Genomic DNA, 23366 nt, shown 5'->3' with positions numbered 1-23366 from the left:
TCTGTCATCCACCGCTTGCTAGTTTTCCATTAGGTAAGCAGAAAGACCACTCTTGACTTGTGGTTTTAAAGCAAAATGTTAATTTTTGAGCAGGGAGAAGTAAGAGCTCCCAGAAGGCTAAGGGACCTCACTCTCATTTCCTAGAGGTAAGCAATTGTCATGCTTTTAGGAGGGAAAGGGTAAGGGATTTCCTGGAAAGATAGCAAGTGCTAGAACTTTGTTTGAATGGGGCTTTTTGGTCTTCAACTCCACAGCCCTATCAGAGCAGAACACTGAGAGGCATATTTAAACATTTAAAAAGATGGAAATCGTTTTGTTCCCTCACTTTGCAGAGCAATGTGGGCAGTTTTACAGCAGCATTCAGCCAGTTACAACTTAAGCCTTAAGCACTCCCTTTCCCTTCTTCCCCTCTATCCATCTCAACTTCTGGTCTGTAGGAGGCTGAGGTTATGCTGACAAATAGCAGCCCTTCATTGTGCTCCAATCCAGCCCATCTGGATCAGTACCCAGCACTGGCTACCTACTAACCCAACTTCTCAAAGCTAGACGAGTCTCCATGTAGCCGGTTTCTACACTTCTTCCCTTCCATCACGAATTTGGACTCTCTCTAAACTAGCACAAACCCACTAAATACAGTAGTTTCTTACCATCAAATTGGTACTGAATTATGTTGTTGAAAACTTCCAGCAAGAAGAAAACAAGGTGGTGGTTCTGGACAGCAGAGAACAAAAACCAGGTGGTGGAGAAAGCCTCCAGAAGATGCAGTAACTTGTTAGCAGCCACCATGGAGAGAGACTTCAGGTATGGAGACACTATAAAAGGCAAACAATTAAAACTGGAGATAGAACAACGGAGCCACATAAATACACTACTAATAATGTCACTTCTACCATCTCCTCACCCTGCGCTTCTGGGAAAGCCTCATGGAATAGCTGAGCCCAACAGGACTCTGCAGAAATCTTTCTAAAAATAAGAGAAGCTAAATGTAGATATGGCCTAGCAAAAGCAGGTGTTTCTGCTTTCAGAGTGTCTTGTGTGATTTTACATTAGTAACACCATATCTCCCGTGCCTTCTGAAAAGCGTGCACAACTGGAGCTGCCTGGACATCTGCTAAGCCCAAGGGAAGCCAATGCCACCGTGGGGAGGTGGCACTCCCTGCTGGAGAGGAATAGCACTGCTGCCACCCTCACCAGGCGGTCTGGCAAACGCCCTTCTGCCACCCCAGAGGGGATCCAGGAACCCTGCTGTCGCACTCTCTGCCTAATCTGACCAAGTCCAGGCAACAAACCCGCAGACAGGTCAGATCTGCAGCAAGCATCTCTAGCACAGAACAGAAAGGGACAATTTCCAGCAGCAGTCACTGACACTGGTAGATGTTAACTGGCACAGGTAGGAATGCAGGGAGAGGCAGCAAGAGCAGCTGCCCCCTCTGCAGGTGGCTGTTTCACACAGCAGGGCTTACCGTTCACAACGATGGTGAGCAGGCAGTCAAAGAGAGGCTGCAGACGCTGATGCCCGCTGGTTATGATCTTGTGAAAGACCTACGGCAAGGAAAGGGTTCTTGAGCAAGGTAGTACCTTACTGAAAGCACCCTCTCAACCAAAACCAGTGCCACCCCCACACTAATCGCTACCTGACACCATTCCTTCCTAGGCAAGGCCCTGCATACTCCACAATTACACAGGTGGGGAAGGCTGCTCTCACTGCAGACTTGTGCTCCAGGAGCGCAAGCTTTCATTTACAAGGAATCCTTTGGGGATGTGATTATGGCTCTGCAAACAGAAACTGACTGTGAGCTGCTCCAAAATGCACGGCCAGGCCGAGACAAAAATAAGCAACCAGGAAGTAAGAACTGTCTTCACCTCCAATGGAGTTTTGTCTCTAACCCTAATGACAGCTGCTTGAAATGCCAAGGAGCTAATGATCTCACGTTTGATTTTAGCGCAAACTTCCAACTCAAATGTTTGTCCTACATTTCTTAACTACACCCTCAGACGTGGACATTTTCAAATGCCCCACAACCAGTTCAGACATTTTCAGTCTTGGCCTTCCCACTTCCAGCAGACATGCTTGTAGAGCATGCAGCATAATGGAAATACAGAGATAATCTGTAATAAAAGTATTGAAATATAACAACAAAACACACAGCATCAAGAACAGTTTTGGTGAGCAGACTTCTTTGTACTCCCTCTAATGGGAATCTCATTTTGGAGGCTTAATCAGACACTGCTGAGAAATTCTTCCCTGACAAATGAGCACTAACATGCCACGAGAGTACTACAAAAGGCTGGTACTGTGAAACGTACAGCTGTTTGCAGGCAGTATCGTGGCCCTCATCACTACAGACTGAGGGATGAATGAAATCTTGCAGCAACCTAAACCTGTGGGGTTGAGCTTCGTAATACCATTGTCGCCCTTCTGACAAACAACTCTGGTTACTTGGGACAGAGCCAGCAACACAGTCAGATCTCCTGCCTCTAAGTCTGTTAGAGATCATCCACCCACCCCATTGTGCCAGGCCCAGAGTCCTTTAGACACTAATCCAGCTCCATCCCAGATTTCTCTTCTTTGCGATCATCTGCATGATGTATGCCCCCTGCCAGACACATCGCCTCAGGTTAACAGAGGAAAAAGATCCCGCCAGTCCTTAGATACATCCCACAGATTTTTAGCTATTCAGTGGGCTGACAATCTAAGAAAGATCAGTAAATTGTTCTGCTTCCTCCTCCTGTAATTTGTGGAGGTATGAAGCAGGAGTTAGGAGAGACAGAAAAGGACTGCTGGAGCTATACTCACTATGATGAGCAGATCCGCATGAGTCCCTGTGAAGACAGGGATGTCCATAGGCACTCGTACAGAATACGGCTTGTTCAGTCGAACCCCAAAGTTACGCTCCCCACTGAGAAGCAGGAGGATAAAGACCCCGATGTGCATCAAGCCTACTCGTGCTGCAGGGGAAGACAAAAAAACATAAAACATCACAATGAGACCAATGGACTGCTGAAAACAGGAGGGCAGCAAGGACAGAGGAGAAACACAATGGGACTAAAAGAGAAACTGCAGAGACCAGAGTATGCTGATAAGGGACATCCCACACAGAGTTCCTCCCATTGTGAATACCAGTGTCTGTTTCAAGCCCCAGTGGGGCCACTACAACACTAAGTCTCAGGTGGACTATGCTTTTCTTTATGTAAATCCATTACCCTAGTAGGAAAGATCTGACTTCTTCCCACTATCCAGCAATGGAGTTTTACCCAGTTTATACCCAAAACAAGAACAGATTGCTCACTTCTCCCTCTTCATGAAATCAAGGGGATGGCTTTTGGCATAAGGACTCAAAATGAGTTAGCAAGTGCTAAGGATCTCCCCTCCCCATTCTGTGGTATAAACCATGGCCTTCTAGACCATTACAAACATCAAGACCCAGGTAACTGAACCACTCCACTTCATGACTGCAGAAGACTAGGGACACAGGCTCGAGCTGCTATTACATCTTAGTGGTAAGGAAGAAGCATCTTTAAAACACTCAACTGCTAAGCACAGACCATCCCAAGTATTGAAAACAACCAACTTACATTGGTCTGCTCTGGCATCATTGAGAAAATACAAGATTGGGACAAGGATGTCCAGAACATCACTGCTCTTCAGCACAAAGAAGAGGAATTTCTAGAAAGAGAGATTGCAGACAATCATAAAGATATTTGTTTTTTTTTTTTTCCACCATCCACAGGACTCAGGCTGGGTAGCCTCAAGCTAAATAATCTCTCAAGAATATCAAAAAGACTGGTATAAGCATTGGCACTTTATCCCCAGCATTATTTACAGTTACTTTAATACCTGCTCCTGTACTTGCCTCAAGCACTGACCTCTAGGAGCTAAAGCCCCTCTCACAGGCTCTCCCTGGGGCCAGAGCAGTCCCAGCCCACCCAGCTGGGAGCAGTGCTGCTGACAGGAGCAGCACAGAGTCACAGCTCACAGCCCTTCACAGCTCTGTCTAACCTGAGCCACACCAGGTTCTGGGCAGCAGGCAAACAGGAGGGGCAAAGCTCAACAAGAAGCAGATCCACACCTTGTTGAAGTCACAGAGTTTCCAGAATAGGACGAGGAGTTCCTGATGGAATTGGATCTTCTTGGCAGAGTTTGGCAGGTAGGTCTGGACCAGCGGGTTTGATAACAAGCGGGCCACTCCTTTCAGGATGAACTGGAAATCCTGCTGACAGACCAGGAAAGAGACTGTGGTGGGTTCAGGGCTAGCACGATCAACAAGAAATCAGGCAAGAAGTAGTTCAGGACAGGAGCACATTACCTCCTCTCGGTGTATTCTTGAGAGGTAATTCACAAACAGATTGTCTGGTCCTGGAGGCTGCGTTCAAAGACAATGAGTGAAATGCTTACTGGCAACAGGATTTACTCAGGAAGTCAAGTGTAACCACTGGCTCTGGGCGCTAACGTCTCTCATTTCGGCTTTCCGCTCTGAATGATCCACTTTTAAATACTACAAGACAGAGCACCTGGGGGATCAGTAAAGTCAGGAGCTTTTCACTTACATGCTCCTGATCCAAGTCACTGACCAAAACCTGGTGGTTTGGTTATCTATGGCTGCTTAGTGTCCTACAGGAAAGGAAGAAGAACTGGGCCAGAGACAGCAGACTGCAAAGGAGTGTTGCTGGGCCCTACAGGTCAGCCCTACACACAGGGCAAGCTGGTATAAGAGGACCACAGGGAGTTCAGGAGACCAGCAAATACAGATCCCAGTGTCACTCACATCCATATCATCCATGGCCGTGCCAGTGGTCGTGCCATCCACGGTGGGACTTGAACTGGTGGAGCTGTCATAGTCCAAAGTGACAATCAGCACCTGGGCGGCCTCCTCTACGAGGGGCTCACGGTAGTCAGAGAAAAGCAGGTGGTTGTAAGGGATCCCGTAACCCACCGGGTCGTAGGCACAGACGATGTTCAGGAGCGAGGTGAAGAGGGGGAGTGCATGTCTGGGCAGGAGAAAACATTCTCAGAAGGCAGAAGCAGGAAGCAAATGGTGCTGCCTGGGGAGAGACAAGCACTTCTCCCCAAGATTTTGGGATCATGACAAAACACTAGCACCTTCTCTAACCCACCTAACTCTATATGACAGTGGCCCATGACTGAGCAGCCCAGAGACAAGAGCTGACACTCCACCTCACAGCTGGTCTCCTGGACTACAGCTGAGAAGGAAGGGGAGGTCAAAAAGACCTCCCAGAGTGTGGCCTCCCAGAGGAAACCTGTCCAGACTCCAGAAAGACAACTGTGCTGCCCAGTGGGCAGCTGTCACCTGAAGAGCCAAAGTCCCAGAGGAGAGAATGTCACTAGAGGGCAGCAGTCACCTGCCACCACCAACCACTCACTGCAGTGCCACACCACCATCCCCACCAGGGAACAGGATCTGCAGCAGCGATCTACAGCACTCCCCATTACCAACATGCTCCCTGGGAAAAACCTGAAGGTATTTCTCCCTCTAGCACGCAGTCTCGCACCCTCACCTGTTCTCCGTAGAGCAGAAGAACTGCACCCAGGGGTTGGTGTTGCTGCTGTCTGAAGAGGGAGGCAGATACATGGCCTCTGAGAAACAGGTCAGCAGAAGTTTAAGCAGCTCTGTCCTGAAAGAAAAGAAGGGAAGAAGAGGCCAAGTCCTGGAGCCGTTCAAGAGCAGGGACTGGGTACAAAAGGCACAAACACTTACCACAACAACACATAAGAAAAGCTCAGTCCCGTCTAGAAAGTCCTTCCCACAGAAAGCTAAGACCATTTCCTTTCATAAGCAACATTTCTTTCATAAGCACTGGCACAAAGCTCAACAGAACTTTTTGGGAAAAAAAAAAAGATACAGAGCTCCTCAGCCCTTTCAAAGCAGTGTTTTGCCAGTTCCTGTTGCAGACACTCCAACTCCCATATCACATTACAAAAAGCTCTTCAAATGGACAGCTGGATTTCTTTGCCGACAGACATGTTGGCTGAGAAAGGGACAAAGGCCCTGGGAAAGTCACAGACACCCCAAGAGGCAAGTAGAGTGAGCCCATCTCCCTCAGACCCCCTCTCCTGAGCCCAGCTTCTCTCCATTCTCCCTTTGCAGACTCCCTTACCTATTCAAGTCATGGATGTAGTTAGGCTGTGGAGAGTGAGCAAAGCCCACTCCTGCCTCCCAGATGTACTCACAGCTGTCAATGGAGTGGATATCTTCTGCTGTGTCCTGTGGAGAGAGACAGGAGCTCAGAGCACAAGCTCATGCAAGAGTTGACAGTGCTTCTGGAATCCAAGGCAGCTCGGCTCCGATCTTTAACAGTAGCAAAGAAACCAGCTGAGAGGCATCCAGACACTCAGGCTGTACATACCAGCCCCACCCAGGCAGCATCCCTGAGAGAGAACCTCTCATCTTCAACAGGCACTGGGTATCACGCAGAATGAGGCCCTTCCTCCAGCATGCCAAGGAGCAGTGCTCGCCACCTCCACTGGGAACGGTCACCCACCACCAAAAGATCCCGGATATGTTATGTTCTCGTTATGGGATGCATCACCACCTCCTCTCCTTTCCTCTGCATCTCATGAAACACAGCCCAGGTCAGGCTTTTTCCTTTTTTCTCTCCAGATCGAGAGCACCACATGGGGGTCCAGTTCCCGCTCGACACCTCCACACTATCTCAGAGCCCATCAAATTGATTTTACACACATAACAGTGACCTGCAATGGCTGTGCATTAAAGGCAAGAGAAGCAGCAAATTACCCCTAATTTGTACTAAAAGCACATACTGCTGTGACTTGCTTTTCAGAGGGCAAAGCAAGAAGGTGACTCTCCCAGTCAGAGCCCTCCCAGCCCCTTGACAGCTCCTGGCATGACTCCCGAACTCCTGCTTTGCAACCTGAGGAGATGAACCATAGCAGCCTGCCCTTCTCCTTTGCTGCAGTCAGTTGAGTCAGAGTTGAAGCAGCTTTGCTGAGACAAGAAGGCACTGAGCACCACATGCTGACCCTCCAGAAACAACGGGGAGCAAGGGCCCAGATGAATATACTCACATCAAGTGCACTTGGCACACTTTGGCTGTCTCTTTTCTTGGGTTTAATTAAGCAAATTCTATTTTTTCCCCTCCCTGCAATCGGGGAAAGCACATCAGAGGAACGTCTTTAATTGCTCTGGGTTCCCACTGCGTAACTTCCTTCCCTCCCTCCCATAACGGCACTGATCTCAGGACAGCAGGGCTTCAGGACAACCAAGATGCACTCACCACCTCAACCACAACTCCCGCAAAACCAGCATGTTGACAGCAGTTACTGCAGACACAGAGGCAACTGCAGCTTCCTCCACAGTCCAGGTTTTTCCTGCCTTCCTACTCACTTTATGCAGACAGGACAGAGCTTACCTGCTGCCAGGTTTCTCATCCAGCTACTCAGAACAACTCTTTCTGAGATTGGAGTGCCCGAAATCTCCTTCACAACCGAATCTTTAACATCTGCCACGCACAGGTTCCATGGAAAGAAATGCAATTGCATCCACACAACTGTTTCTACCATGTGTGACTAAGCAGGAACACTAGGAGGAGACAGCACATTACTAGCCATCATTACGGTAGTTGCCCAGGTCTAAAAAAGCAGATGCTTGTGTCTTCAGAGAACTCAGCCTTTGCAGATAAGTGATAAACACACAGATGCAGGCACTGTGCATGACAGAGGGATCCCCAGTTACTAGCAATAATGCCAAAGCCGACTTCAACAGAAAAACAAACTGTAAAAAGACCATGGATCTCTCCCAGGTCTCCTTTGTCAATTCCCTCCCACCACGTACTCTTCCTCTTTACTCGGTTCTCCTTCAGCAACTACCAGCCACAACCTGTACCTCTGGGGCCACATGCTGTTCTGCCATGAGCGTGAGGTGGTTGTACTCACCTCTCTCCTCTTAACCTGCAGTCAGACACAAGAGCACAGGTCAAACCAAATCCAGAGAGGGAAAACAGCTAGGCAAAGACTGCAGTGGCAGCTAACAGCAAGTAACACAAAGCATTCATGATCCCATTGTCTAATTAGATTTATTTAACTTTTTTAAGAAGCTTCATTAAAGAAACTGTTTCTACCACTCAGAAATTTTGAGCAAACTAGATAGTATTCAGGTCTATTGGGGAATTTCCCAGTCAAATACACATTAGTTGATCCTGGTGTGGTTTTTTTTTTATTATTATTATTATTATTAAACTTTACTTCATAGCAATACCAAAAAGGAGGGCTGCCCACTTTTGGTTATAGTCTATACCTACAATAAACTCCAGAAAGCCTTGGGTTGGTGAGGTGGGAGAAATACAAGAATACATCCTTAATACACCTGGTAGGAGATCCCTGCTTCAGGGAACTCCTCTGAAGTAAAGACAGTCTCCGTAAGTATCAGAACACATTTGTCTTTGTTATGCAACACACAGGAAGGTGGAAAGACACAACAGAGACCACAGACTCATTCACATCACGGCACCTGGAGTCAGGCAAACAGCAACTTCCTGCCCTGGACTGCGCCAAATTGCCAGTGAACAGAGCAAGGTGCTAAAGGTCTCTGCTCTGCTGGGAGCAACAGAAGAGCAGCTGTTTGCCAGCACGACCACATCTTCCTGACAGGCAAGCTGTAGTGCAGGGGTAAGCAACGGCCTCTTCAACTGAGATTCACCCAGCAGTCCTAGAACACCCATTTTTGAGGACACAAACACCACAGAGTGAACCCAAAACACTGATCAATGTTTTGTAATGCACCATGCGTTCAAGCTCAGGGACGCCGTATTTTCCTGCCTGCAAGTCAGCAAGGAAGCTGCTGAGGTCTGCCAACGTGCCCCCCACCATGCAATTAATCTTCCTCTATGGAGGTAATTTCGTGATTCAACTCACCACCGTGCTCCTCCGGTGGCTTTGCACAGTGAAATCAGGACAGAAGAGCAGGTCTGCAACAGCAAGGAGCAATGATTCAGCCAGCGGCCGGGCATTTTCATCGTCGTCATCTCCCTGAAAGTGAGAATTGTGGAAGAGTACTGTCAGCACGGGGTTAGCAAGGAGCACGCAGTAACACTATTGTAACACAGCAAGAAAAGACATACTCCCCATGAAGGTGCAGGGAGGCAAGAAGTTACAAAGGGACATGAGGGAGAAACACACAAAACCCACCCAGGAGAGGCAAAAACATTGCCCTGGAAAGTGGTGACTAAATAGGAACAAGGTCTTTAATGAGACCAAACTGAGCAGGCCTAGAGACGTTGGGAAAGCAGAAGAGTAGCACTGGATGCTGCCACGTGGAGATGCTTGGCTTACTGAGGGCAAAAGGAAAGGGATCCACTTACAGAAAAGAGGGTTTTACAGTCACAAAGGAAACGAGGAAGGTGATTCACACAGACAGCAATAGGAAGAAGCCAGGCACCAGTGATAACAGGTGTAAGACCTCTAAAAAGTCCTGCATGGGCTGCCAAGAACTGGAGGTAACAGAAGAGGGAGAGGCGGTGTGTAGCGTGCTCAGCAAGGGGCGGCCTCGGCCTGCCCTGGCAGAGCAGGCATGACAGCAGAGGGGATTTTGCCATCTCCAGCATTCAAAGCAATCACTCAAATCATGCCTGGCTACTCCTCTGCAGCTGTTGCCCTGGGAAACCTTGCCAGATCCCGCCTGTCAAAGAGCGTCCTGGATGGGAGGCTTCCCCACCTCGCACTGGTGCTGGGGGGCAAGGCAGGGGGCAGGAATGGCAGGAGCTTATCTGTCTCGGGCAGACTTCTGCCAGCCTGCGTGTGACACGTGGCTCTTAAATCCCAGCAGGCAGCCATCGGGGATAAGAGCCTGTGTGGCTCTGACATCTGTCGCAGCGACTGCCACCGTCAAACAGATCCCGGATGTGAGAAGCCCAGAGAGGAGGGATGAAGCTGTCAGGCAGGAAAGATGCTTCTATTCAGGAAGGATGATGAAAGGAAAACCACTAGGGTCCATGGGGACTTCTTTTTCAAGAATGATCTTTGCTAAATATAGCTTTGACTGCCAGAAGAAGTCCCTGCAGGCTCCGGGTACCACATCCAAAACGGGAGACATGCAACAAGCCAATAGATCTGTGCAGCGTAGGGAACACACCCAGTCCTCCACAGATCTCTTGAAAGATTGCTGTGTTTTTCAAAAACCGTCACCCATCCTCTTCCTAAACACAAGAACATAACCCTAACAGCCCCTGCCTAATCCCAACACCCCTGCTTCAGGGACTGCATCCTCCCACACGTTCCCTTGACCTTTACAGGAGGGAGGGACCCATGCTCCAGGAGCTCTGCCACCTATCACCGCATCATGAGGCGGGCAGAAGATAATCACAGAGACAATGGTCCAGGCATATCATCCTCCTCTTCAGTTCCAAGGGAGGAATCAGCCTTCAGACAGCAAAACAGTTGCTCCTAGATTAGACGTGACCCCCACCTTCCCCAGGGTCTGAGGGCTTTATTTCTCATCCCCTGGCAGGCAGTTCAGCCAGCCTTGCAGCTGCTTCTGCACAAATGACGGACCGATGAACCACAGCAGCTCCCCGAGCATTCAGCAGGCACGATGCATGGGAAGAGCTCCTCAGCACAGCACAGGTGGGCTGGGCTGGATTTCCTTGGGGTGGCCCCACCACTCTGAGGCTGAGAAACGCTCCTCCAGCTGCTGACCAAGGTGGAAGAACAGTTGTGACAGCAGCTGGATCAGGGCACCTGGCACCTCGCACGTTCCTTCCCCAAAGGAGCAGGGTTCAGCAGCTCCACTGTTAAGCTTCTCCAGCACTCTCAGCCCCTGCAGGGATCAAGGGGCGGACAGCCACCCGCCCAGTCACACAGGTCACATAGCAGAGCTGCTAGCAACGGCTTCCTTTTCCCCTTGAAGTGGCCTCAGGCAAAACAGATTAGAGGTGGCAGGTGGAGGGAGCGCAAGGTTAGGTTCGTACTGTACCAAGCACTGCCAATCCCTTCCAACCCTCCCCCAAAACACTGCAGAACACAGAATATTCAGGGGGAAGCAGGCTCTTCGGCACAGTCACGCTGACCTGCAGATTCAGAATTTCCAGGAGAGCAGTCTCCGTGCACAAAACAGCAGCTGCTAAGGGAGAGAGCAGGTAAACAGTATTCCTGGCCTAACTCAGCTGCGTTTTCAACACTATTTGCAAAAGATCCTAGAGCATTTTTAGTGCTTTTCTGTGCAGAGGAACAAAATTGTGCCCAGTCTGCAAACAGAGAAATGTAGGGAAGTTCAGAGACTGCCCTAAAGTTACACCTGTCACTGACAGGGCCACAAACAGCACCTAATTCTTTAATTGCTCTTGCTTAGTTGTGGGCTTCACCCAGCAGCTGGTTAAAACTGTCATAAGCAGGATATTGAACCACGATGCTGAGAGCTTCTCTAGCACTATTTGCTTTAAATGTGACATTGTGAAATCAGTAGAATCACTAAAATCAGTGAAACCTATTTCAGCTCGACTCTGTTCTTAAATCCACTGTAGTTAATGCAATAAGCTCATCTCAGTTTTAATAAAGTCATACAGCCTTCGGTACCGCTCTCGCATTCATTTCAATTCATACCTCATGCTGGAGAAGCTCCCTCTCACATACCAGCTCTCTGTTTCTACAGATACACTCCCAAGTGAAATACTGAGATGACACAGCAACCCGTGCTAAGCAGAGCAGTTGACGGTGAGAGGAAGAGGACCAAGAATCAAAGAAAGGGAGCTACTCAGAAGATGCCACCTGGTTCCTGACCAAACAGAAATGACTGCACTGCAGCTGCCCCCAAATGCAGGGAGGGTCTCCTCGCTGCAACCTCCCCCTCACCCTCCAGAAAGAAAAATAAGTGCCAAGAGACAGACCCCTCCTCTGCCAGCCCCAGGGACAGTTGACCAGAAGAAACCTCTCCAGTCTGGATCCTCAAAGATGTAAGGCAGGATGCGGGTGAGGAGGCGGCAACAGTTCAAGACGATCTGTCTCTCCTTCTCTGTGTGGCAGCCGCTCTCTGCTCCCTGCACCAGCTTCTCCACAGCCTGAGGGAAACAAAAACAAGCCAGGTAGCATTAGCCGGGACGTGAGCAGGAGCTGCAAAGCCCTGTCCTGCTGGTGACACCCTCACATAGTTACAGGCAGTGTTTGGAGCCCATCTTCCCTGAGTTCAGTGGTACATCTGCATTGCTGTCTGAAACTGCCTGCAGAAATGGGCTTAATGGTCTTAACCAGACCTCCTTCAATTTCTTCTGTCCCACTGCAAGAGACCTTACGTGCCAGGAGTAACCCACGTAGCGTGGGCAGAAAGCCACAGCACCACTGGGCTGCTCCCAGCACCGCCCCAGGACTCCCCAGACCTCAGAGAGCAGATGAGATCAATCGGCCCCGCCACGCACACAGCTCAGGCCAGAGCCAAGGCAGCAGCTCCGCGCTGCATGGCGAGGGGCGCTGCTGGGGGAAGGCTGCGCAGAAACACACGGCCCGGCAGGCCTGTACGAGCCGCTGGGATTACAGCGGGCACCTCTCCTGACTCAAGAGGTGGGAGGCAAGCTGCTGCCCGTGGCTACGTGCACGGTACAGCCTCCAGCAGAGGCTGTCAAGGCCCACTTCACTTCTGCACCGCTGCGCAGGAGGGCGGTGGCCCAGGTTTCCCCCGCTCAGCCTGTGAATAGGACTGATGCTCTGGAAAGAGAGGCTGGGCTGAACCTTCACAGTGTGTCTGATCGCTGCTGACCCCACCAATGGGGACGATCACACTGGGTTTGCCAGGACAGGGATGTGGCTCTTGCAAGGCAGCAACTACAGCCCCAGCAGGCAGCGGCAGGACTTTTACCCCCAAAAATAAAAAGGCAGCTCCTTCCCCCAGCACCTGCACCCTTCCTCTTAGCCCTGATCCCAAGGGGAAGGAGAGGGGAACGAAAGCAGCAACATTTACCAAGGATTCACTGTGCAGCTTTCTAATTCACGGGGTCAGGTGTCCCCGCTTCTTTTCACAGCAGACTGTCTGGGTCACTGCTAGCTCGCGTCGCTGCCTCAACGGGCATTTAAATGCCGCTTGTGCAGTCTCAGCCCATCCACGCACAGCTCTGTGAGGGGGTGTAAATATTTTCCCAGCCACATTTATACTCTGTTCTGTGGGGACATAGGCTGAGTCTCCAGCCACGGCTGCAAGCGACATTTCAGCCATGCTGTCACGCTAAGTCCAGCGTCACAGCGCACCTGGCACGGCTTGTGGCCTTCAGCCTCACAAAAGCCTGCAAGAGCCTACAAACTCCTCCAACCCAGACATCCCAACGTCAAGGGTTCCTCAATGAACAGCCCTGCAGTGACCAGGTCTCCCAACACATCTGCTACCAGTAAGGAGAACAGCCCATATTTTAGTCCTGTTTAATTGTGGAAAGAGGACACAGAGCCGAAGGAGTTACGTGAGAAGGGCTGGGGATAGCCGTTCTGACCAATTCCCAACGTGCTGCTTGCCTGAAGCTAGGAGACAGCACCAGGGAAGAATCACTGTATTTTCCCTCATTTTTGTATTCTTCTTCAAGCATCCACTACAGGTATGTCTGAGGCAAGATACCCGGCCAGGGCACCTCCAGTGTGATTCAGGAGGTCTCGTTCACATTTTGCAGAGCAGGAAAGAAAACCAGGATGGTAACAACCATTTTAAAGTGGGAAAATGTCATTCAGAACATTTCCAATATGCCAAATTCAAGGCTGCTCTTTGCATGACTCAAATCAAGAGCATCGTTAACACCTGCACTTTCCCAGGCAGCATAAGGCTGTTCCCTGAGCAGTCGCAGCTGTTGCTGGCCAGCTTGACAATTTGCCAGACCTGGCAGGGTAGGAAACAAGTCAACGTCCCTTGTGCTCCACGCAAGGACATGGCAACACCAGAAACAGTGCCAGGGATGTTCTGATGTCACAGCAGAAGGAAGAAAAGGCTTAAAATCTCCCCCCAACCTCATCCAGGGAGTTTTACAGTGACAAACTCCACACCCTTCTGGGACCTATGAGCTTGAAGCCGAACCGATGCATGGCGAGGAGCGATTAGATGTGGACAGCAGTCAGACGCCTCAGCCTCACCAAACGCATGCAGCCTTGGTGTGAAGTGCCCTAGGTGGGAAGCCCTTTACATTGCAGGCAAGATTCATGAGGGCAGAGCGAGACTTGGGATGAGGACAAGAGGGGAAAGGCTCCGCACAGAGCAAATGCTGGCTGTGGTCTGTGGTAAACCAAGAGAGGAAGCGCTAAGAGTTATCATCAGGGGAGACAGGGACAAGCAAGCACAGCACGGGGTGCAAGGAAGTAATATGGTACCTGTCCCTGCTCCGGAGCCATGGGGAGCCATGCAGGGACACCCCCTGCCAGCACAGCACACGGGAGAAGGCAGTGCCAGCCTTACCTTGTAACACAGGGTCGCCAGGTTTGAAGGTGATTCCTCTCTCACCGCTCGGATCTCCGCAGCTGGCACCAGGGCAAAGACATCCTGCACTGAGGTGGCTGTGTCTGCCCAGAACTGGTCCCAGAAGGCATCATCCGTTGCCTCCACAGGCTGTGGAGAGACAGACGGGGTTACAGAAGCAGAACTACCAGCCCATGAGGTCTTTCATGGAGTCACAACAAATACAAAGCCTCAGCTTATCTGCAACCTAGGGCACGTGTGACAAGCTCTTTACTCAGGTGCATGGGCCAGGCTGCTGTCATGTGCCCTGTCACCGTCAGGGCATGCTGTGGATACCTCGAGCACGCACCAGCATCGCTTCTACTGTAACTGAAGCCTCTGGGAAACAAGCAGGGATGTCCCACGTTAGGGCACAAACAGACACACAGAACCGACAGACCCACCTCCAAACATTTATGGATGCAACGGGATTGATCTGAATCAAATATTTATGGGCAATCGGACTCCGTGCGGCTACTTGCTGCCAAGGCCTGGCTTTTAAAAAGCCCTGAGTGTGCAAGGCAAAGAGGAAGGAGGAGGCCAAGATACCAAAAAAGCAGAGCAATTAGTTTTACACCTGTGGTCTAAGCCCATCCTCTGGGAACACCCTCGCCCCAAGACCTCTTCTGGCTCTGCAGGTACAGAGGGTCGCCTCTCTCACCAGCACCAGCTTCCCCTTTTTCGCAGTGTGGGAACAAGTACCCTCCTCGAGCCCACCCTGCAGCCCCAGCACTAGGGATGCTGGCCATGAGGACAGTCTGTTTGCCACACGGCAGCCGGACAATCAGGAAAGACACAACTCTTCAGGCAGCCCAAACCCAAGCACAAAAACACGGATGCTTGCCAAGAGACCGGCATCACCCAAACAAGGCTGGGAGCGCTCATCCAGCCACGGGGTCCTGCTGCGTGGGTGGGATGAATACACACATATTTAATACCATGCAGCGTGACAGAAATGGATCCATGATTTAACTCGGACGAGGAAAATGGAAGTGCTTCCAGAGGCGTTTCCCCGGGTGTGCTGAAGCACGGTGGCCTGCAGCCGCCCGCCCTGCCCTCATTTGGGACGAGGGGCAGCTCCTGCCCGCCACGTGCAGGGGCTCCAAAGCAAGCAGCAGCTCTTGCAAACCACGACAGTCAGCGCCGTGGGTGGGTCTATCACCTCGGATGGGGAAGGGGCAGAAACGTGAGCGCGTGTTTAAGTTAAACAATCCCCGCCCGCTCCCCAGCTCCATGCAGTCGGCAGCACGCTCGTCCGGGTCCGCGCTGCGCTCCTCAACGCAGCCGAGACGTGATGCGGGGGGGGGGAGGAACATCACAGCTCGGAGACAGAAGCGCTGCATTTCCCCCCTGCTGCCAGGACGGGAAGAATCAACAGGACCTGAGCTCACAGCCTGAACTCGCAGGTGACGTGTCCCCACCACCTGAGGCCAGAAAGCAGAGGAGGCGCAGGCAGGCTGCCGCCAGACTGGCACAGCAGGTCGCTGCCCTGCAGCTCTCCTCCTCCAGCTGCGGTGCCCTGGGGCGCCGTGTCGGTGTCCCCGTCCTTCCAGGCACGCGAGGAATCAGCCCAAGCCACCCTCCAGCCCCAAACGAAACCAGACGAAACCACAGGTGGTTACGCACCTGCTTAAACACTGCTCCGGTGCTGAAACCCTCTTCGTTTTATCACCTGGCCACCAAGGCAAATTCCCACCAAACCCCTTCCCAAGGGAAAAGCAATTTTTCCAAAGGGTCCAAGCTGACAGCAGCTCAGAGGGGAGCTGTAGGAACAGCCAGGTGCTTTCAGCCTGGCTTTCAGGGGAATCCTGTTTCCCGAGCATGCAAGGGAGCTGCAGCCTGGGCACGAAACACCTAAATGGGAGCAAAGCTATTTTGCAAATCAGATCTCTGATCACCCTCCTCAAAAAGAGCCAAGCGTTTGGAAAACCCACCGAGGTAGTGCAGGAAACCTCCTACACTTCCTTCCCCCCTTCCAAACCACAACCCCACGTCTAATTGCCACATGCACTCCTGGCCTCCTGCCACGGCCACTCCCCCAGCCAACAGCGGGCAGCAATTGCTGCTAATTGGAGATCATGCATAAATAATGGCTCCTCCCTCATCTGGAGGGGAAGGAGAAAGCCATTTCCCTCCAGTATACACAGATCCCTTCACCTCCCCGTAGCCTGCGGCCTCCTCGGAGGTTGAACACAGCCGCGGTTTTACACGGCAGCTACGACGGATTTAGCCTCCGACTAAAACGACACGGAGGTAGAGGAGCACGGCAATTACCCGAGCCGCAACGTTGGATGCTGCGGCCACATGAAAGTCGTGGCTGCCATCTTGGCCGCAAATGATGCTAAAACACCGTCTCTTTCCTTTTTAATAGCTGCAGCAAGTCAGCTTCCCATCCAACAGATGGTATCCCGCGTACAATCCTGGGACAGGGACTCGGCGCTGAGTCACGCTCATCCCTGCAGCCCCCCCCGTTTTAATTAACGGCCTGGCATCGCGGAGCTACTTCATCCACATAATATTCATAGATATTCATAATAGAACGTTACTGGATGTTTTTAAGCTGGTTGTACTCCGCACGCAGCATCTCTGGGGACCTAAATAGCCATTTCCTCGTGCTGAGCTCACCCAACAGCTTATGCCCAGCATGCAGAAAAGGGAAGTACAGAGACCTAGAACAGTCCTGTTCACCAGTCACGGATATTTTCATTGCAAAATGTCAAGATTTAGCTACAAGTGCTGGTACTGCACACGCTGCAGTGACAAATCCCAGTGCCGCAGCTAGCCTTGGCTACACACACGGTGCTTCAGCAAGAAGAGCTCCACGAGGAGCTGAATCCTCACCAGCAATATCGCAAGCTGGGGCCACTTCACATCCTCCAGATCAGCACAGATGTGTTCTCTCTTGGCAAGGGAGCTGCAGGGTACAAAGAACCAAATTCACCTCCAACACTGCGCACAATCTGCTCTGCACCAGCGGTACGATGAGAATTAAGACTTCATTGCTGCGGCAAGAGTCGGGGGATCACCACCTCCTCTCCACTCTGGCAGCACAACTGGCACATCTGGAGAGCAAAGAAAGTTCCTGAAGCCCCCTATGCCCCCCTGCAGAGACCTCCCACTTGCTTGCTGGCCACACAAAGGCAGAATTAGTCCTACTGGACACCCCCAGACTTTATTTCCCAATCGTTATAAACTTGGGGTTTCAGGTTCTTAGAAACACCATCCACACGCTGCAGGAATCAGAAAAGGAAGCCGCGTGGGCTACAAGCACCTTGCCAGCTTCTGAGCAGAGAAACACAGACCTGACCAAGCAATCCTAGCCAAACAGGATATATGGCAGGAAACATGAAAGCAGAGTGGAGCTGACCTCGTCCTACAAACAGGAAAAGGTCCCGAAGCACAGCCTCCCCCCGTTTGTTACTGTCCTCAGCCTGAGGCCAGTATCACCTTCACTTTCTCATTCAACCCCTTCCCACTTTTCCTATAGTCCCTCTGGCAGGGTATTTGCATCCTCCTCCGAACCAGGCCCCGCTGGCAAGGTTTTCCAGCCAGTACCACACAAATTCAGCTAATAAGTAACAGCAGCATGCTCCTTCCTCCCCAAAGGAGGCAGAATTATGGAGTGCAATGACCACGGAGCCATTCATGCAGCACCTGATTGAGCTCGAGGAGATCACGCAACCCTGCAGGGCCAGCTTGTCAGCTTCAGACAATTCAAGCACCTCTAACCACGTTTGTGAGCCGCTGCGTAAAAGGAAAGTCAGAGGACAAATTTATTCAAAATGTTAATAAGTAGCAAGACTCCATCCTTGCTGCCAAGAGCATCAACTCCACACAGTTATCTTAACAGAAGCGATTTTTTTTTGTAAGAGGATCTTCACAGGATCTGACTAGCAGCGCAGAATCAAGGAGAAACCCCAACTGAGTCTTTTGCCAGGTCTCTGCTCCCACACAGTGCTACAAAGGAAACTGGAAAATGGGATTTGTGGAAGTCTGGCAGTGAAAGCCTAAGAGAAGAGTCAGCTACGTGGAGTGTTAGCTAAAGTTTTGGTTGTAAGACAACAACTTTGCTTTTGATCAGCCTGGGAGACTTGGATATTTGAATACTTTCAGAAATAGGCTACTCAGAGGCCGGTGTCTCTCTGACCGTATGCTGTATTTTTAATCAGGCTCACATTAACAGCCTGTTGTAATAGTGCGTTTGCACATCAGTGAGAACGACAGGAGGAAAGTTTGTCCCTTGTGTTTGATCCTTCCTGCCTCTTTAAAAGCAGAGGCACAGCTGGCATTTAAATCTAACAAGCTAGTTCACAAGATCAGAATTTCTCATCTTCCAGTCGGTTGCTTGCAGAAACCATTTAATCTCCAACTAACTGAGGAAAGAAAGCACGTTTCCCCAGCAGCTGGGGCTCCCGGCTTCAGTTCTGTGCTCTGCCACCAGTGAGCTGTCATACTGACAGCCCATGCTTCTTTTCACCTGTGAAGCAGACAGCGCTTTTATGGGCACTTTGGGAGTTAAAAATCAGTGAAGTCAGTTTCATTTTCATCCATCCTTTGTTTGACTTTCAAGTTCTGGGCTCTGCATGTGCTACAAGCATTGAAGTATTATGCTACTTACAGTTTTTTTCTATTTTTAATGTTCACATGGGAACACTCTTAATGAAAACCTGGAGATTATAGCAACTTATTTTTAAGATAAAACTACCTTCAGTGCAAACTCTGAACTTTCGCCAGTGAGTGCTTTCTGCTGGACCACTTCCTTCCATCACAGCCTTGGGAAACACTGCATAGTGCATTACTAAGCTCATGGTTTCACGTTACCAGTGATTTGATGAAAATCTATTCATCCAGCTACCTAATGTAAGAGGAGAAGGCTGCAAAGAAGGAGACATGCTGCTGAAAAAGCAAAGTGTATTTTAAGCTAATGGCTTTGAAGTGGTATTCGATTCCATACGTTATTGCAACGTGGTTTTGAATCTAGACGCGTGTACTGGGAGGCTACACGGAGGCTGCTGCTGGTGCAAGCTCGGAAGGCTCCAGGAGAGTCCAGTCATGCATCCTGCACAAGCAAACACCAATGCCCTTCTGCGGTATGTAAATATGGGAGCGCCAATACCCCACCCTTTTTCCACATGGCAGGCAGTCTCACCTAGACCACAAAGCTGTGAAATGAATCCGGTCAAGAACGAAGCCTTTTCTCCTTCCTTTTATTCAGGGCCCCAGCAAGCCTCCTTTCCTTGCACACGTCAATAAACTGGGGGAGGGGAGCGCTCTCCTCTTGGCTGACAACATGAAGGATTGCCTCATACAGGATTTTCTTTGTGAGCAGCAGACAGAGAGGATACCTTGAGCTAACACAGGCACTGAGAAACTGGGCTTGAATTTCCCCCCCCCCAGTCTCACTTCAGAAGCATGTTCCCCAGAGAAGGGAGGACAGCCCAAAGCCGAAGACACTCTGAACTATTTTGGCATCCAAAAGAGACTTTGGAAGAATCCCTTTGAACATTAATTCATCCACTTCTCTTTCTGCCTGAGGATATTGTGGAACATCCACAACAGAAGGTGTTTTTAAGGACACGTTCCTGAAAACCATTCCTGAGCAATGCAGATAGAACCAGCACTGCTTTAGAGAGTACGAACACGATTGATTTCTTACAGATTCTTACAGCCTTACTTTCTATAATTTGTTTCCCAGTCCTAGTCCTTGCCTCATGAGTTTTCACAGATTACCTCCCCTTACCCTTCACCCCTTTGTCCCCGTACCCCGTTCTTCTGACTTCACTCCCCATCATGACATCTATTTCTTCCATCATCTCTCAAGTTTTCCCAGCTGCCATTATTGCCTCGTCACCAAAGGCGGCTCAGAACAGCAATTCTCTGTTGTAGGCCAGGGGAACCCAAGATGTGATTTCCCAATAAAACAAAATCCCTCTGCCCCGTAGACACAAAAACAGCCTTCTGCTTCTCTGCCAGCATGCTGCTGCTGGACCCCAACTTAAGACAAGAGCTAAAGTAGCTCCAGGACATGCACAACATCTGTTCCACCTCCAGGCAACCCCACTCCACACATAGCCCTGGCTGCCTTTCATTTAATTCACACCTCTTCAGCCTTCAGAAATAAAGCGTTATTTCACAGCTCACAGATGGAAACTGCTTCTCCTGCAAAAAAATCCGTCCTAGCAGCACGGTTGGCCAACATCCCCTTCAATTAGTTCTTACCCAGGAACAGGGCAAGATTCTCCACCGATTATTTTGAGGGGAAAAAAAATAACACACAGGAGGCATTACAAGGCGCAACACGTCAGAGGTCGCCAGCACCGCGCTGCAGGCACCTTCCAGCCACACGTCACCCTTCCCCGGTGTGGGAAGCGATGGGTGCCATGAGCGCGCTGCCGACCCACCTGACACCCACAGCTTCCCCCATCACCTCCGCACCCCGGGGAGAGGCGAGGTGACGGATGGGGGCAGCTCGCCCCGATCGCCATCTGCTCCCTGCATCATCTGCAACAGGGCTGCACCGCCACAGCCCAACAGCGGTGGGCCCAACCTGCTGCCCGCTGTCCTCAGGGCACGCAGCCCTGCACACGAGGAGCCCCAGAGGAGAAACAGCAGCCACCCTCAGTAACACCCCTGCCCTCAGCACCGGGGCTGTCACGGCCGGGAGGGCTCGGTCAGCCCGCCCCGGTCCCCTCGGGGCGGCTCCCGACATGGCGGCCCCCTCCCCTCCCTTCCCCGCAGCCACCCCGCGACATGGCGGCCCTCACCTGGGTCTTGGTGGTGAGCTGGATCACGGCCTTCCTGAAGTTGAGCTTGGAGTCGGCGCTGCCCATGGTGCGGCGGGCAGGGCCGGGCCGGGCCGGGCCGTCCCTCACGGCGCTGCTCCCTCCTCCCCGGCTGGGGCCGCCGGTGCCTCCATCCCCGCTTCCCTCCTCCTGTCAACCCCGGCTCGCCGGTGCCGGCTCCTCCTCCTCGTCCCCCGCCGGCCTGCATCCCGCCTCCACGCAGGCACCTTCCTCCTCCCCGTCTCCTCCCTCTCTTTCGCTCCCTCCTTCCCCAGCTCCCGGCCCTTTTCCAGCTGTCATCCCTTCCCCGCTTCACCCCTCGCCTCCCTCCTCCTCCTGGCGGGCGCTGCCCTGCTGTCCCCGCAACCCCTGATGATCCCCATGCAGGCTTCCTTCCCACTGCCCATGCTCCTGCTCCCTCCCTCGCCTTCTCTCTTCATGATTTTTCCCTCCTCACTTTCCTTTTTCTGGTCTAGGCTCCCTCCGCCATCTCCCACTCAGCCCTTTCTCCACTCTACCCCTCACCTTCACCAGCAGCCCCTTTCTCCTCTTCATCCCCATACCCACACCTCCATAACCTTTCCTTAGCCCCCCTCTGAGGCACGAGCATCACCCTCAGCACCCTTCAGCAATTTTGGGACAGCCTGGTGGCTCCCCACCCTCTGGACATGAGCCTGGGGCACCCAGGGGTGCCCTCGGGGACTGGGGTGCAGGGTTTGGCCCTCACCGACCACCTCAGAGCAGCCGATCAATGTTGGTTTTAAAGCTGCCGTCATTATTTCCTGCACTGAGCAGATCTATGAACTGCGAGCAGGTCTTTTTGGTGTCGCTGAGTTACATTTCACATTCTCAGCTCTGCAAACCTCATTTCTTTGGAGGAAATGAGGTAATTCCAATCATTTTGCAAATGAAAGCAATGTGCTGGCTCCGCAGCTGAGGCAGGCTGTGGGAATTCTCATATAACCTGTACAGAAATCGCCAGTGGTTCATTATACCGAGTGACAGGTCAGATCTGAGATACTCTTGTAAAGCCAACAGGAGAAAATATTTTCAATAAATCAGATGTAATCTGTCTTTTGCTGTCAAACAGACTAGGACTTTGCATCCAAGCACTTATTCAGTATGGGTGTGCTACATGGATAAATTATGTTAATTTATAGCTAGGAACAGAATACTTTTCAAGGCAATTATCTTTCACAGTTAAGATTTCCCCATTTCTATATTAGAATTGATCAGAAAAAGCTCTGGAAGTCAGATAGGAATGGATTTCTCCCAGACATGCCAAAAGGGCTTGAATAACTGCTGAGTTAAAAATGCCAGATTAAAAGAGACTCCTCAGTTCTGGTCTGCAACATCATTAAGGAAAAAAGCTTTCAAGGCAGTCACTGAATTTTGGGAGTATGTAGCTATGCATCAAGAGGCCTGAGAGGAGAGAAGGGGAACAAAATCATCTAAAATCTCCTCTCCTATTCCCTGCTTTATTTTCCTCCTCTGCTGCTGTACTCAAGGGCCAAGCACTAAGCAGTGCTGTAACCATCCAGGGACCCTTAGCTGCCTGTCACAGCTGGACTGGATGGAGCTTTCTGCCACAGATCACATCTTTTCTGAATGCACAGTCTGCTGCTCTTGCATAACATCTTATATTGCCTTTTCTGTAGGCACCACTGCAAGGTAGTGCAATCGGGTATAAATCCATAGAGTTCTATCACATAGAAGGCAAAAAAATCATCTAAACCCGCTGTTATATGAGTTAATTTGTACCTTAGAGTCTCTGATAGACTCTGGGTCTAACAAGGACACGTAAATTTCCTTGGACCAAACTCCACACTAGCAAGTAGCAGAAAGGCTGCTTTCTCTAATCCTTGTTCTCTTAAACAGAAAAGCAAGTACCAAAATCCTAAGGATTTTTTTTCTTTTTTTTTTCTCTGAACTTAACTGTATGTAACAGACATCTCTTCTAAACTCTACAGCTCCTCATCTCTCTCAATTTTAAGCTCTTCCCACCCTTCAGAAAATCATGAATTTGTCTTCAAGAATAAGAGAGAAGCCCGTATAAGCACCACTTTCTCATCGCTGTGCTGAACAGAGAACTTGGAGGACAAGAAGACGCAAGGCTAAGGTGATGCTATGGGGCTGTTTATATGGGATGGTGCCTGTT

The 23366-nt window shown here is 50.8% G+C and overlaps 1 protein-coding gene across 3 annotated transcripts in view; it reads right to left on the bottom strand.

Moving 5' to 3' along the window:
* Positions 1–21400, bottom strand: part of HID1 (HID1 domain containing) — a 29655-nt gene extending 8255 nt beyond the window's left edge. The window contains exons 1-13 of one of the 3 annotated variants that reach the window (XM_035558903.1): positions 21191–21400; positions 14388–14537; positions 11857–12027; positions 8891–9004; positions 6118–6224; positions 5518–5634; positions 4767–4989; positions 4308–4364; positions 4071–4211; positions 3577–3667; positions 2798–2949; positions 1464–1542; positions 648–812 (exon numbers count right to left, since the gene is read on the bottom strand). In XM_035558903.1, the coding sequence (XP_035414796.1) occupies positions 648–812; positions 1464–1542; positions 2798–2949; positions 3577–3667; positions 4071–4211; positions 4308–4364; positions 4767–4989; positions 5518–5634; positions 6118–6224; positions 8891–9004; positions 11857–12027; positions 14388–14537; positions 21191–21256 (1633 nt within the window). In that variant the 5' untranslated portion in view covers positions 21257–21400. The remainder of the gene's footprint in view (positions 1–647; positions 813–1463; positions 1543–2797; positions 2950–3576; positions 3668–4070; positions 4212–4307; positions 4365–4766; positions 4990–5517; positions 5635–6117; positions 6225–8890; positions 9005–11856; positions 12028–14387; positions 14538–21190) is intronic. The other 2 variants (XM_035558904.2, XM_035558905.2) reach the window with 2 other exon arrangements.
* Between the last annotated feature and the right edge of the window lie 1966 nt (positions 21401–23366).

The sequence above is a fragment of the Cygnus atratus genome, chromosome 18 (assembly GCF_013377495.2).
Source record: "Cygnus atratus isolate AKBS03 ecotype Queensland, Australia chromosome 18, CAtr_DNAZoo_HiC_assembly, whole genome shotgun sequence".
Lineage (NCBI taxonomy): Eukaryota > Metazoa > Chordata > Aves > Anseriformes > Anatidae > Cygnus > Cygnus atratus.
This window is presented reverse-complemented; position numbering and strand designations above follow the sequence as displayed.